The following is a 15,660-nucleotide window of genomic DNA, read 5'->3' as shown; positions in this document are numbered from 1 at the left end:
TTAATAGGTTCATTTTATATATGTTCAACATTGCGTAAAAGTTTTCCGTAACTTATCGTCAGAGCGCAATTTTAATAAGCTCGAATGGAGCAGTCTCCAATGCCTTCTATTGAAATGCAGGTAACAGACTGACTGAATTAAATCCTGAATAATTTTCTGATAAAGTTATTCCGTTACATGGTTTCTTTTTCTACATTTTAGTTTATTTTTCTGTCTAATAATAATGCATTTGTGTCTCGATTTGTCGAAAACGTTATTATATATTGGTAAATAGCTCTCCGTCCTTTGCACGTGTAGAATTAGGGTCAGCATAAAACGTCTATATTGAAGGACAATAATAAATAATCTTTTTCAGTTTGTTCTAATCAAATTTTTATCACAAACAGCCGAAGAATTTATGACCGCATCCAGAACAAATGCATAAACATTCATTTTTATGTATTAAGGCGAGTTCCGTCGTTGACAAGGCATCGCAGCCAAGTGACCGCATATGAGACCTATGGAATAACTCAATTTGACCGTATATTAAAAGTTTTAATTTCTGTTTCTTGTGTTACAAACAGGCAACTGTATCCAGAAACACTTGGTTTAATGAATATTAAGAACTGTGATATCCTTTTCTATTAATTGTTCTCTTTTTAAAATAATAAAAAAATAAATCTAAAGTCATCAAAGTTTGGTATAATTTTCTATATATAAATAATATAAATGTTATATAAAATATCAAGACTACCAGTCATTTTTTTTACGTCAGCATTTAAACTTATTTATTAACAAATAAATTAAGAATTAGTTTACGGGGATGCGATCGCATTCATAGACAATATAATCTTAAGAAGAATAACTCAAATAGATTATGTTTATGAATTATAATGTATTCGTTGATACAAACTACAATTATAAATAAATATTATATACGTTTATCATAAATGAATCTGGGTTTGTTACGATGTATAGTTTCAAATTATTTGATATCCGTCGGCTGAATTTAATAAGACCTGCGTAGTACTGCTGAACTGTATTTATCTTATAAAGTTTGATCAATTTATATTACTTCCTGAAACATAACAGCCCAAACAATCCCAATAAGCCTTTGATCTCGTCTGAATCCCCTTGATTCTAATACAATTACATTAGCCGGATATGAATTTTAATTGGAACGGGATACATTAATTAAATCCAACGGAAAGGTCAAGATAATATGAACTATTTTTAACTATCTTTTGGGATTTGACAGTGTCTAAATAATTTGACAAATATTTCTACCGTAGATCCGAAATAGGTAGTATATGGAACGGTTTCACGGTTGCACTACATCTTCATACTCTTAAATTACGTCGATAAACTTTTCTTGGCAACAAGTTAGAAAACAATTTAACTATACCTATGTACCTATTTGATACCTTTACACAATTTATTTATTTTGCAAAAATAATAAATAACAGTCAATAAAGGAAATATAATATGTACAAAAATAAAGTTAGACTATACACGATGCGAGCAGAAACTAAATAAAAAATATTTAATAATATTAATTACGAAAAAAGTTAATTTTTAGTACTTCAGAAAAATAAAGAACCTATATATACTAATGTATTTAATAACAAATTCTTCACTGTTTTTTTGAATCCGTACCATTTAAGCGTGAAAAAGTCTAGAGTAGGAATTTGAAAATATATAAGTTAAATTAAGAAAAAGTTTAATCTCCCATAAATGGAAACGTAATAAGGTCACGAAGGATATTGAAATAACGATTTGCTTAAACGCATAAATACCGCGAAACCACGGGATCTTGCAATTCATCCATAAATAAAACGAACGTTCAACGATCGAAGCGTTAATGCATAAATTTAGTTAGACAATACCAACATCACGAAAGAGTAATATAATCCGAGTTCTACCTCGACTCGTGGTCGCCCCGGCTTGTTACAGAAATGTGACAGCTACGGTTTTATTACGTATGTCAATAACAATTGCTATCGCAATGACATGTGTCATTGACATACAGCCATTTGTATCCTATTAATTAATTAATACAAAAAATATATTAAATAGCACCATTTGTTATGTAGAGTCAAATACTTAAAAAAGATTATTTTTATATAGATAAGCGAACAGTCCAATTGTACGAGTTGATGGTAAGTGGTCACCATAGACATTGGGCGCTGTTATAAATCTTAACAATTTCTTACATCGCCAATACGCCACCAACTTAGAATACTAAAATGTTAAGTCCATTTTGCCGGAACCGGAAAACAACGATTTAGTTATTCCTGTTTCACGGTAGAATATGTTAAAAGTAGCACATAAGTTTTATAATAAATAATATTGCATAAATGCTTAAAGTTGAAAATTTCAGCTTAACTTCGAAACACATATTAAAAACGCAAATTCAATTCTTTAGTTGAATCGTTAGCGCTTCGTTAATAAATTTTATACGGAACGCGTGAATAAATTATTTCAAAACATTTTTACAATTTGAAAGGGTTTTTTAAATTGTATTTGCAAGATATTTGGTAAATTAATGTTTAAAAATAATACACGAGTTTTTGTGATGGTTCATAATCAATACTGAATACAATACTGAATACGTTTCGGATAGAATTCTGCTACAACCACATCGTCGTACTTTATTCTAACCACGAGCGAAGGCCATCCCCAGCACAGATATGTTAAAGAATTATAATTAAACTTTAATTCTATGAATAAACTGTTCATAACATTACTAGTCAAATACCTTATGGTACACATCTTCGGAAACAGTATTCTCTCAGAATTTTCTTAAGTATAACAGTAATTTGATTTTTTAAATTTCATAACCAAGGCAAATGTAGAAATAATGTTCCTATTAACTTTATAATAATGAATAATCTTCTGGTGACCACGAACTGGCACTTACTTAGCTTAGAGAGCTTAGTAGAGTGAGCCTTGGGATTCAGAGGTAATAGTGCCGGCATCCTGGTTACAATATTGCAGGTCAATCTTTTTGATGACGTATTATAATGGCGGCATTTAATTTAGTTCGGCTTTCACTGTTATTTAATCATTCACATATTTTTAAATAATGAATAAGTTATGTAAGATGCTCTCGCACCTCAGAAGTACCACCAACGACCATGAATCATTCAACTATAAAGGATTAAATCGATAAGACCCCCGCGTTTGCGACGAGAAGTTATCGTTATTGAAATGATCATAATACATGCAAAAAATTATACGAACTGCTAGTAATGCCACACGTGCAGGGTTCTTCGCGTGATTTTCTTGTTGTTGAGCACTAAATGAATTGTAAACATAAATTAATCACACCAAAAGTTGTTCGAGTCCAATTCGAATTAACTATCTCCGGCTAAGATGAACGTGTTCTATTTACGCTTTATTAGATCTTGTGAGTGTGTATTGATGTGTATGATTGGTCAAAAAATTTTAAAGTTTTTTTTTTAATGATAATTGACAAAAAAATACTACATCTCTATGAGATTCTAGTAAATTGAATTTGTACTGGTATTGTCTTGGTAGAACTTTGTGCAAACCCCTCTGGGTTTGTTGTGTTACGGTTTGAAGATATAACATCTTAGTATCCAAGGTTGGTTGCGCATTGGCGAAGTAAGGGATAGTTAACATTTCTAACACCGCCAATGTCTATGGGCGGTGGTGACCACTTATATGTATACATAGGAACTTAAATTATTTCCTTTTTTGATTTAAAAGATAAATAAAATAATGACGTCAGTTAAATTACTTTTACATACTTATTTGTTACACGAAATATTTTACAAATGATTGCTATAAAACTTATGACGAACATAGTCTTATATACATTTGTTAAATATCCGTCTGTTTCAACCACTGAGCCACGATAGATGCTCTAGACATCTCACAGTTTATACTTTTAAAGATCGATATCAGACTGTTATCAAACAGTACAATCCATAACCGTTTCGTTTGTTTGTTTTCAGCAAACAAACGTCACCGACACGAAACACGTGTTAAAATATATTTTAGTTCGAATATGACAACAGTGCATACAAAATATGAAGTTAAATTCGATAAATATGCATCGATATACGTGATCTGAATATAAACAGTACATCTCATCCCGTTACAAACTCAGCCATATGTAAATTTAATTATAAGTAAACATTTAAGACGAGCCTCGCGCCAAATCGACGTCGACACCGCATTTTGTCGATATTCATTGAGAACTGGTATCGTATTACTCGATAGTCTATAATTAGTGGTCCGTCACTAATCGCACAGACATGTTATAAGATTGATTGGCGTATAGCTATATTGCTAGTGACGGGCAACGAGATAATGAGTTGTGACGTAGGACGTGTCGATGATAAATCACGTCTAGTGTTGTTTTAACACTTTTTTAAGCGGAATATTAGTTTACTAAACGTAGTATCGAATTACTTCACAGGTAGACTACCTATTTCGAAATTTTAACGGGATCACAATTTTGTACGCATCTCATATTTTTATTTGAGTGTAGTTGTGTTGTTGTTTTAAATGTTTATATCAACTCTTTATTCTATTTTACTTGGTGGTAGGGCTTTGTGCAAGCCCGTCTGGGTAGGTACCACCCACTCATCAGATATTCTACCGCCAAATAACAGTACTCTGTATTGTTGTGTTCCGGTTAGAAGGGTGAGTGAGCCAGTGTAATCACAGGCACAAGGGACATAACATCTTAGTTCCCAATGTTGGTGGCGCATAGGTGATGTAAGGAATGGTTAATATTTCTTACAGCGCCTTTGTCTATGGGCGGTGGTGACCACTTACCATCAGGTGGCCCATATGCTCGTCCGCCAATCAATGCCATAAAAAAAAAAAAAAAAATAGTTAAATTCCTTTATTTAAAGTATAAACTCGAACAAACTTAATCGTTTTTTACTTTATCGGTTTGAAGGATGAGTGACCCAATGTACTACAGGCATAAGGGACATAACATCATAGCACTCGAGATTGGCTTTGTTGATGTTAGGAAAACTTAATATTTCTTACAATGCTAGGCTGTGGTGACCACTTCTCATCAGGTGGCTCATTTGCCTGTCCGACTGCCTCAACTGTAAAAAAAAAACTTCCCAACTAGTACTGCCACTTGAGTTTTGAACCTCAAACTTCCAGATCTGTAGCCTTTTGTATCACTAGACTAGCGAGGTAGAATAAACTTTTTTTATTAATTTACATATATATGTTAAAAGCTAATTAATCTTATTTATATAGACAAATCTCTCTAGCCGTATCGAATAAAATCTCGGTTCCATCAATTAAAAGATACCAGCCCGATTAGAGATAATGATAATTAAATGCATTAATTACAATACAATTTCGTGGGGACCCATATCGATAAAACGAAATATTTGAACAGACATAAATCATGACTATTTACATACAAAACAAGGCACCGTGTTCTTGATTTATCTTACTAGTTTTATCGACAAACTATGAACGTCACTACGTCTAAAGAGTCGTATGGAAGTTAAAGCGTCAAGTAGATGTACTCTATTTTTATTTTGATAGAGTCTAAAATGCATTGCCACATTTGTTTTTTTGAAATTTGTATAAATGTATTCTTATCTTCGAATTTTGATTCTAGATAAACGATTTATTTAAAGGCTATGGTTTAATTGATTCTTGAATCAATTCAATCTTATGATAGAAATAATTTTAAAATATTGTCATTTCGATAACGATCTTGATCATTCGTTGTCATGGTTATTGCATACAATACCATAAATACATATAAACAAACAATTTTTTATGTTTTAAATAGTGTTGTGTAATATTTTAAAACCAAACTTCATTCATTTTCTTTTAAAATAATCAATTCGACCACTAATAAAAAGCTGTATATAAAATTAAGAATCACATGATATTTCTAAATGTAAATTACGACTGACGAATAGAAATACTGTAACTGCGTTTTTGATGAAATTAAGAATAAATTATTTCGAATGATCGACATAGACAATATTAATATGAATGAAAAATATATTGTGTTTTTATAACGAATTGATATTTCGAGACCTATATAAGGATTTATTTGCACTCAGACTTTTATTGTGTACAAACACAAATTATAAATAGTTACTGTACAAATCATGACCGCGTGGAATGGTGGCTGGAATCCTAGCAGCATTTCCTTGTTGAGTCGCTCTGGGCAAAAATGATTCAGCCCTTCCTGTCACCAGTGGGGCAATAATTATTATTTCAACTGCAAATGGGACAAAGATATCATTTTGAAATATAATATGGATATTTCGATCGTTCGTTTTACTTCGGCTTTTTCCATGGCGGCTCCGGGTCTTGTTAATTGTATTTGACTAATGTATATTCGATCGATAGACGTTCGATCTCGCCTTAAAAAAAATAGTTTTTCTTATTTAGATAATTCACATAATAACAGGAAATAATAAAAATAATTTTCTCTTACTTATTCACTCAACTCATTTTTTATATAATATCTCATATTATTTTTTGTTAAATTCTGAAACATTATATTGTAGATGTCTCGAGATACGATCTTTTTTAATGTAGGGGAACAAATGGGTCGACTGACGGTATGTGGTCACCACCACGCATAGTAGTCTTCTGAGTGTGTGGCACCTAATCATGCAGCTTGTACAATATCCTACCAAGCTGTCTACACACTTTAAAATGTAAATTATTCGTTCATAGAATTACGTACCTGTTTCAATGAAAATATCCAAATATTGAATATCCAGATCATAACACCACAGTTCCCTGTGATGCTATTTCAGTATAGAAATAATACGTTACAAACCTTTCTTCCTGCTACAAATATAAAACCTTGAATTTTTGTTTTGGAAGTTTAACATTAAAAATATAAATATTTTGAGTAATCTGAAATATAATAATTACAGAAGTCTTTGCTGATTCTTTTTTTTTTTTTTAATTTAAAATACCAGGCAAAGGCGCCGATTTATTCGTATTATCTTTGACAGAATATGTCATTCTTATATACGAATGTTTCAAAAATTTGAAATTTTTATTCGGTTTATTAAAGGAGTTTTCTAGGAAAAAAGAGTTTGTTATATCACTCAATCTCGACGACCTGTTAACTGCCTTTTTATAGGAGTGTCCATTTCACGATATCATGAGGACGGTCGTGACCGTGGGTGGTCTATTTTATGTCGCGGAAGTTTTTTAATTATACATATATAATAACAAAGCAATCGACTTTCATCTTTATATATCTCCTTCGCAAATTTTGTCATAATGGAGAGAAATGGATATTGAATGTCGTTCCAAATTCAAAAATACGAAAATGAAGTTAAATTGTAGATAATATATATTACTAGGATGACATTTATCAAAACTATACCAAATCATTTATTTTCATTCTTTTTAAATTCGAGTCGGACAATGATATGAGACTACAACTTAACACTAAGCAGTTAAAATTAATAACTGACTTGGGTAACATTCAAAGTGATTCTTTAAAGGTGTAAACAACATTGAGAGCATTATGAATTTCATTGTGAATTTATATGATACAATATGTGACTGTATATTTGCCATTGATATCATGAATAATATGTCACGTGATTTGCGACGTAACACTGCATTATTGAAAGGTACATACATACACACTTTTCAGTGTGTGAAAATTTTAATTTCCATGTAATCATGTCATATACATATGTATATCTATATAATACAACTTAGAAATAAAAATATAGTTGAAAACTTTTATGTAAAAATTCGAACTAAAACAAATGGTGTATTTATATAAGAAGGTGTAACCTTTCTCAACTTTCTTTTCTGTTGAGCCGAGATGGCCCAGTGGTTAGAACGCGTGCATCTTAACCGATGATTTCGGGTTCAAACCCAGGCAGGCACCACTGAATTTTAATGTGCTTAATTTGTGTTTATAATTCATCTCGTGCTCGGCGGTGAAGGAAAACATCGTGAGGAAACCTGCATGTGTCTAATTTCAACGAAATTCTGCCACATGTGTATTCCACCAACCCGCATTGGAGCAGCGTGGTGGAATATGCTCCATACCTTCTCCTCAACGGGAGAGGAGGCCTTAGCCCAGCAGTGGGAAATTTACAGGCTGATTATGTTTTATGTTATGTTAACCTTTCTACGAATATTTAACCAAAATGCTGACGATTATATTATTATTCCTTATATTACGATAAATTAACTTCAATATTAATATCGTCATTTTAAAACACAATAAAAATGTATTAATAGCAGTTAAACCAATATATTAAATAAAAATATAGTTTATTCAAGTAGACTTTAGTCTTTACTTAGTGGTAGGGCTTTGTGCAAGCCCGTCTGGGTAGGTACCACCCATTCATCAGACATTCTACCGCCAAACAACAGTACTCAGTGTTGTTGGTGGCGCATTGGCGATGTAAGGAATGGTTAATATTTCTCACAGCGCCATTGTCTATGCCATAAAAAAAATACTTTCCACCGAGAAGATCCGGCAAAAACACAGTAGTTACTCTTTACCAACATTAAAAATACAAGGTTATATCAATCACTTTTGTTTTATCGTCTAAATAATCTCCTGTCAAATAATATGCCTTATTTATTTATGTTATTTTAACAAACGATTTAAATCTATGAATCGGCTAAGTTAAAGTTAAGTAAAGTAAATAACTTCACTAAACATTTATCGATAGAAAGGTCTATCTTTTTTTTTTAAATTTCAAAGTTAATGTCGCGTAAATAAAACCTCACTCGCTTACCACAATTCAATTTATCGAATCATTTTTAATGTGCCTTTGTTACGAGCACAATTTTTTAACATACATACACATCTTTACTGTAACCCCTAACTACCTGGTATTAGGGATCCGTGGATATTATCCTAAAGCCGAGATGGCCCAGTGGTTAGAACGCGTGCATCTTAACCGATGATTTCGGGTTCAAACCCAGGCAGGCACCACTGAATTTTCATGTGCTTAATTTGTGTTTAAAATTCTTCTCGTGCTCGGCGGTGAAGGAAAACATCGTGAGGAAACCTGCATGTGTCTAATTTCAACGAAATTCAGCCACATGTTTATTCCGCCAACCCGCATTGGAGCAGCGTGGTGGAATATGCTCCAAACCTTCTCCTCAAAGGGAGAGGAGGCCTTTAGCCCAGCAGTGGGAAATTTACAGGCTGCTAATGCTAAAAAAAAAAAAAGGATATTATCCTACTCTACAGACATTCAAACGCCAAAAAACAATACTTTGTATTGTTGTGTTCCGGTTTGATAGGTGAGTGAGGCAGTAACTACAGGTACAAAGGTCATAATACATTATTTTTGGCGGTGGTGACCACTCTATATCAGGGGTTACAACCAGTCTTAAAAACATGAATATACAATAACTGGGTCTTATTATTTTCATCAATTAATAAGACTTATTTACTTTCAAGCGGATTTATTGTAATTACATTAACGGTTAAATATTTTCTGAATTCAAACCTACTATTTAAATTAAAAGGTTCCGTGAATGAATATTAATTCACGGAACCTTTTTATTTAAAAAGTATCACCCTATATAAAATATTCCATGAACCGTGTTCAATAACCGTATCTAATTTACTTATAATGACCCAATATAATTGCATTTCAATTGAATGGTATTTTAATTTGCACATTCAAGTGGATACTTTATGAACAAATTATGATATCTTTTTAATTTCAATGTACAATTTTATTATTGTTATTTCTTTGGAGGATCTACCAGACATTTAGTTTTTGAATCAAATATTTGATCCGGAACAAAAAAAAAACAAAAGAACATTGAAAAATATTACAAGTGACGCCTTAATATTACTATATCTATAAAGGTTTTAAGCAGGAAAATAACCATAAACTACGATCGTAAAAAATCTGATAATTAGATAGAAATTTTAGTACAATAATTCATTTGCAACGTGGTAAAATAATATCTAGTCCTTTCATATTAGAGGATCGACTATTACTATTTTTGATGCATTAGTAAATTTTAAAAGAATCCCATCCGTTCTAATTTCATACAAAATAAGAATTTTATAATTCATATATCTGGTACCATTAAGGCAACGTGCGTTAAAAATGTTTTCCTTTGACCGTTATTTCGTCGACTTACATAAAATCGGTCCACACGAAAAACCCTTTTAACTAAATAATATATAGGCTATGTCCAGCCCGAAGGATTATATTTGGAATATTAGTGATATTCGCATATAACCCTCTAGCTCCAAACTTACGAATATACAAAATATACCTCTTTATAAAAACATATTCAAACGACAGACGATTCAAAAGTGCTATTACGAACCTACTTGAATAAAGAATATTTTGATTTTGATACGAATACGAATTAAATAACACACAGGTATACATATTCCTAATACAACACATTTTAGAATATTGGTGGTGATGGTACCAGGATCGCATACACTAAAGCCTTCTCTAGCTTTCAAGAGGTTTGGAGCTTATTCCATCAGGCTGCTTCGATTCGAGTGGAAACAGTTGGAACAGTGATGCATCCGCTGAAATTATAGTTAAGGTTTACAATGTACGAACCCCCTCTTCCCTAGATTAAGGCGTTGATGGACGTAAAATGGCTTTATTTTATTTGTAACTTTTACTGGGTAATTGTTACCTCTTAAATGAAAACATATTAAAAACATATGATATCAATCATGTGGTCATAGTTATTGCGTAAACAATTGTTGTCTTAAACTAAATTAAGATATTAATATTCATTATATGATTTAATCTTTATATACATCGAGTTCAGTAATAATAAGAATTTAAAGGAGCCATTACAGATAAACACTTCTAATACAAAGGCGATCTCAAACAACAAACATACAATAGTTTGTAGAGAACGAATATATTTAAAAACAAAAAATGCAATATTTAAACCCGGACGAGATCGCACAATATTTTACAACCAGAAAACCACGCATCCACTTATCAAATACTATAACAATGGAACCGATAAGGTATCTGTCATTTTTAATATCTCAGAATGGTTAAAAAAATATCAAGTGGCATGCTGCAAGGTACAATAGATTCGAGATACAATACCGCTCCGACAAATATTAATAGAGATATTGTGCTAAGTGTATTTGTACGTAACTGGTAGTTACGAGTAATAGTCGCATCGTTGAGGAAATTTTTCAACAATAAATAACATCACGCACGCTTAATAACCTCGCATGGGCTCTGTATGATTAAATTAATAGTTCGATAAAGCAGCTTCCGTTTGCTTTTCTTTGTTAATATGAGTGGGATTTAAATAACGGTTAGGGCTGACACAATGATATTTAACTGTATATGATATCCTAAACTATTTTGTTGTTTTGTGAATCAGAATAAATAGTCTGATTCAGATAATTGTGACTGAAACTCTGTATTACCATTTCTTACCTCATCATGACAATACTACTGAAGTTATCTCAATTGGCATTTGGATTTGGAAAAACCTATAAAGATATCTTCGTGGGCTATTGGAGAATAGCTAGTTTGAAATAATATTATACATATATTAATGATATTGTAGTGTTTTTAATAACTACTGAGTTCCTTGCTGATACTGTTTACATATAACAATAACAACTAATTTATGTGAGAACTTGGTACTTAATTTTTTTTAAGATCTAAAATGATAATTTGAAATTGTTTGTAAGAAAGTATTTAGATTTTATAGATATATTAAAGTTATAATTTCTTCTCCAGGCATAAACGGAAAGTGACTAACTTGCTACCATCGAAGTCTTCAGCTACCAATCAGAGCACAGGCTCTCAGAGGCGAGCACCACCACCAGCACCACTATACGAGGACCTTCAAGATCTGCCACGCCGACCACCATTGCCACACAGGCCCGAAATGGAACCACAACTTGAGGTGAATATGGATGAACAATATTATGAGCATACTAATCTTAATTTCATTATAAACAAATTGATAAAAACAGAACGTGTACACAAAAATAAGTTACTCCACCCTACAGTTGATTATATAATTGTTATTATATGGATATAAATACAGTAACTGTTATATCATTTTTTTTATAGATGGTGGAAGCAAAGAGACCCAACTGCCAAGAACGGGTATTCGTTTGCGGCACGGGTGGTTCATGGAGAGGCGGCAATTCTTGTGGTGGAGACACTTGTGGTGCACCTCTATACGAAGAATTGCCTCATCGTTCGGACGACTCCATTCACAGTGACGATCATTTCGCTGAGGACGAGCTTAGCCTCGTCGGCGAAGCGGTACCGTGTCGGACGTGTTCTAGACCACCCGCACCACATTCATTGCCTCATAGACCAAGGCCACAAAGACTAGATCGGCGGCCTAAGTCACTTGAAAGAAGACGGGCGCAGCATAGAGTTCCTAGACATATGCATCCTCCAGATCCTTCAGAATTCCACGAAGGAGTGCTTCTTGATGCATTGCTACGATTGTATCCTCAAGTCGGCACAGTTGGTGCTCGGCCACCTGGACCTATGCCATTGGGACCGGGAGGAGCCTGGCCCGGAGGTGAATTACCTGGCATCAATTGCTGGAGAGGTCCACGAGCATCTCCCAAACCTCCTAGTGGAGATTCCTCGTTTGGCTCCGATTCAGGATACAGCAATAATACTTGTGGAACATGTGGTACAAGGGCTTCCTCTAGACATCGCTTGTCAGCTGAAATACCATTGTCATGAACGAGAAGATTTTTCGGACTCAGTGATGGGCGTGCCATAATGGTTCCATTTTGAGTGATACCTGTTTTTTAATGTAATTCCAAGCATTTACTAGGTTTACTTCTTACGGCCTACTTTCACTGATATTCAGTATGGTCCTCTGCCTTCTTCGATAATAGTGTTTGTGAGTGAATTATTATGACTATGGAACTTAGTGATATCGAGTAGTGATAATATTTCTACAGTCTGTACAAAAGAGTTTCTAATTAGCTGAAGATTTTCCAACGAGGAATAACCATAATTTAATTTTTTCATAGCTTTTTGGAATCAATTTTTCAATTTGAATCAAATGAGTAGGTATTTTGTACGATTATGTGAACATAGATAAGTTGTTAAGTTGTAGAAGTTTCGTCATAGTAAGTTATATCGAACTAGTCCTAAATTAATTGCAGTTATCAAATTATAATACACATATTTGTTTTAATGTAAAAATATAAATTGTAAATTTTGGGATTCACTGAATTTGTAGATATTGTATAAATAGTTGATAAAAATTAAGTTAGTATAGTGACTTGGATTTTAATATCATATCACAATGAAATTATCTACATTGCATTTATAGAATAAAATCATTGATGTCCTTTTAATTATGTTTTTAAAGCTTTATTTATTTATATATTTCTGGTGCTAAAGAATTTGTAATTATTGTACTGCCATCGTCTTTATGATGTTCATGATGTTTAAATTTCTTTTCTTTGTATACTTCAAGTAAAACATTTATGTTTAATCAATTTTGTAATATTAAACATTTTTGAATTATGTTTGGAATCATATCTTCATATGGAAATAAAACGTCATAATCAAATTTTAAATAAACATTTTAGGAACAACGCGACGCAATGTTTATATAACTTTGAGCATCTTTTAAAAATTCATGTATATTAAAATTTATTATAATTTATTTTAATTACAACTTACATCATTAAAATCTTATAGTTTATCTAAAATTTTGTACCATTCTAAAGTAATTCCAATAAAAAACAATCATTACTCATTGACACAATGTATATTGAAAATTATATTCGATCGTCTATAACTGTTCTTGTTTTTTGTTTTTAATATATTATTTAAGTGATATTTATTATACCTGTAACATCGTTTCGCATGTTTTAAAACATCACTATTACGATAAAGTTTACGGACAAATGTGTCTATTTATAAATATGAGGAGCACAATAAAATAAAAAATAAATACATTTCTAAATAGCACTTTCTTTAATTTCATTTCCACTACAACTACTTCACTTAAACGAATTAAATATCTTATCGAAAAATATCAATGAGATATATATGATACATTTTGCTTACTATGAAGTAAACGCCGGATGTATGCCAAAGTCTTTTTACTAATTTAGAGGACGGTGCAAAAAAACGGAGAACCTATAATTCGATGGGACGGCAATCTGATCACCTCGGTCGGATAGGTCGGAGTGTCAACACAGTCAACTAACTACTAATGCTACTGAGAAAACTATTAAAGACTAAGATTTTTTCGACGGTACCTGAATCTGACTTGGGTCGCAACCCAGAATCTCCGGAACTTGTTTACTACCTTACCATAAGTCTGATCTAATAGACCAATAAAGGATCGAAGTCAAAACTTAGAACCAGCCGAGAATATTTATATAAATAAGTTAAAAAATACAAACACGCAACAATAATGGTAACAAACAATATATACAGTATTTAAAGGACTTCTTTTTTCTTTGTGTTATCATTTTTTTTTTGCGTAGTAAAGTATCAGCTTTGTTTCTGTTTTGTATATGATCTTGTATCCCCGTTTTATTATTTGTTTACAAATAAAAGATACGAGAATACGATTAAACAAATATATCTAGCGTAAGAGTTAAATAGAACATACGATAAATATTAATATAAATATAATAAATATTGGACAACATCACATACATTACTCTGATCCCAATGTAAGTAGCCAAAGCACTTGTGTTATGGCAAATCAGAAGTAACGACGGTATCACAAACACCCAGACCCAAGACAACATAGAAAATTATTGAACTTTTTCTACATCGACTCGGGCGGGAATCGAACCCGAGACCTCGGAGTGGCGTATCCATGAAAACCGGTGTACACACTACTCGACCACGGAGGTCGTCAAGAGTTAGGACACTAGGTCGTTTTAACCACGCAGGCTTTGGGCGAACATAACCCTAAAAATGGTTTTGTTTATGATGTTCATTCAATCAGATACACGATTACTAGTCATAATCTGTAATCTTTAAAGCCAGCTTACATTAAACCCATTTCTTTTAACTTCTTGCTGTTTGTAGTGCGTCGCGTGTCCGATCCTGAGGAGGATCGACTAAATGCTCTACTTTGCAAAACATATTATTTAAAATTTTTAAGATAATTTTTCTATCATAGTTAAATAATCTTGCTGTAAAAAGAGAGCTACGGGAGCTACGTTGCTTTTCTCAAATAAATCAATTTCTGCGTGTATTCGTGGTAGCTAAGTGTACTGTGTTGATATGACAAATAAAAAATGGGACACTTGTCTTCTTGGGATAGTTTTCTTGGTCGTCACACACTCGAAGAATACGAGTCAAAAGATGGAATTTCTGGATTAGGAGAAGGACAATCGTTTGTTACACTAGCAGAGTCTAAAGCAAGGCGCACACATGATACTCACGTTACCACAGACCACATGAGAACTCCGTATCATACTATGGACTCTAAATAAATGGAACTTTCCAACATGTGAATTAACCTACATATAATGTAATTATATAAGCACGTACCGCCTCTTATAACATACAACATATATAAAGTGCCTGACAATTCAAATACTAATCGTCCGAATTTCAAACCGTCATCGATTAAGTTCCATGAATTCTTTCTACTGGGCTCCCTTTAAGAATTGGCTTGCGTTTTACTTTCCCACACTGATCCTCATTATCAAAACAATATTCAAGTTTA

The 15,660-nt window shown here is 32.6% G+C and overlaps 1 protein-coding gene across 2 annotated transcripts in view; it reads left to right on the top strand.

Moving 5' to 3' along the window:
• LOC113399430 (uncharacterized) overlaps positions 1 to 13,931 on the top strand; it is a 174,056-nt gene extending 160,125 nt beyond the window's left edge. For both annotated transcript variants that reach the window (XM_026638570.2, XM_026638567.2), the window contains 2 exons: positions 11,712 to 11,880; positions 12,051 to 13,931. In XM_026638570.2, coding sequence (XP_026494355.2) covers positions 11,712 to 11,880; positions 12,051 to 12,686 — 805 coding nt within the window. In that variant the 3' untranslated portion in view covers positions 12,687 to 13,931. The remainder of the gene's footprint in view (positions 1 to 11,711; positions 11,881 to 12,050) is intronic.
• Positions 13,932 to 15,660: the final 1,729 nt, after the last annotated feature.

Source organism: Vanessa tameamea, chromosome 19 (genome assembly GCF_037043105.1).
Source record: "Vanessa tameamea isolate UH-Manoa-2023 chromosome 19, ilVanTame1 primary haplotype, whole genome shotgun sequence".
Taxonomy (NCBI): domain Eukaryota; kingdom Metazoa; phylum Arthropoda; class Insecta; order Lepidoptera; family Nymphalidae; genus Vanessa; species Vanessa tameamea.
The sequence above is the reverse complement of the archived record's forward strand: the minus strand, read 5'-3'. Positions and strand labels throughout refer to the sequence as shown.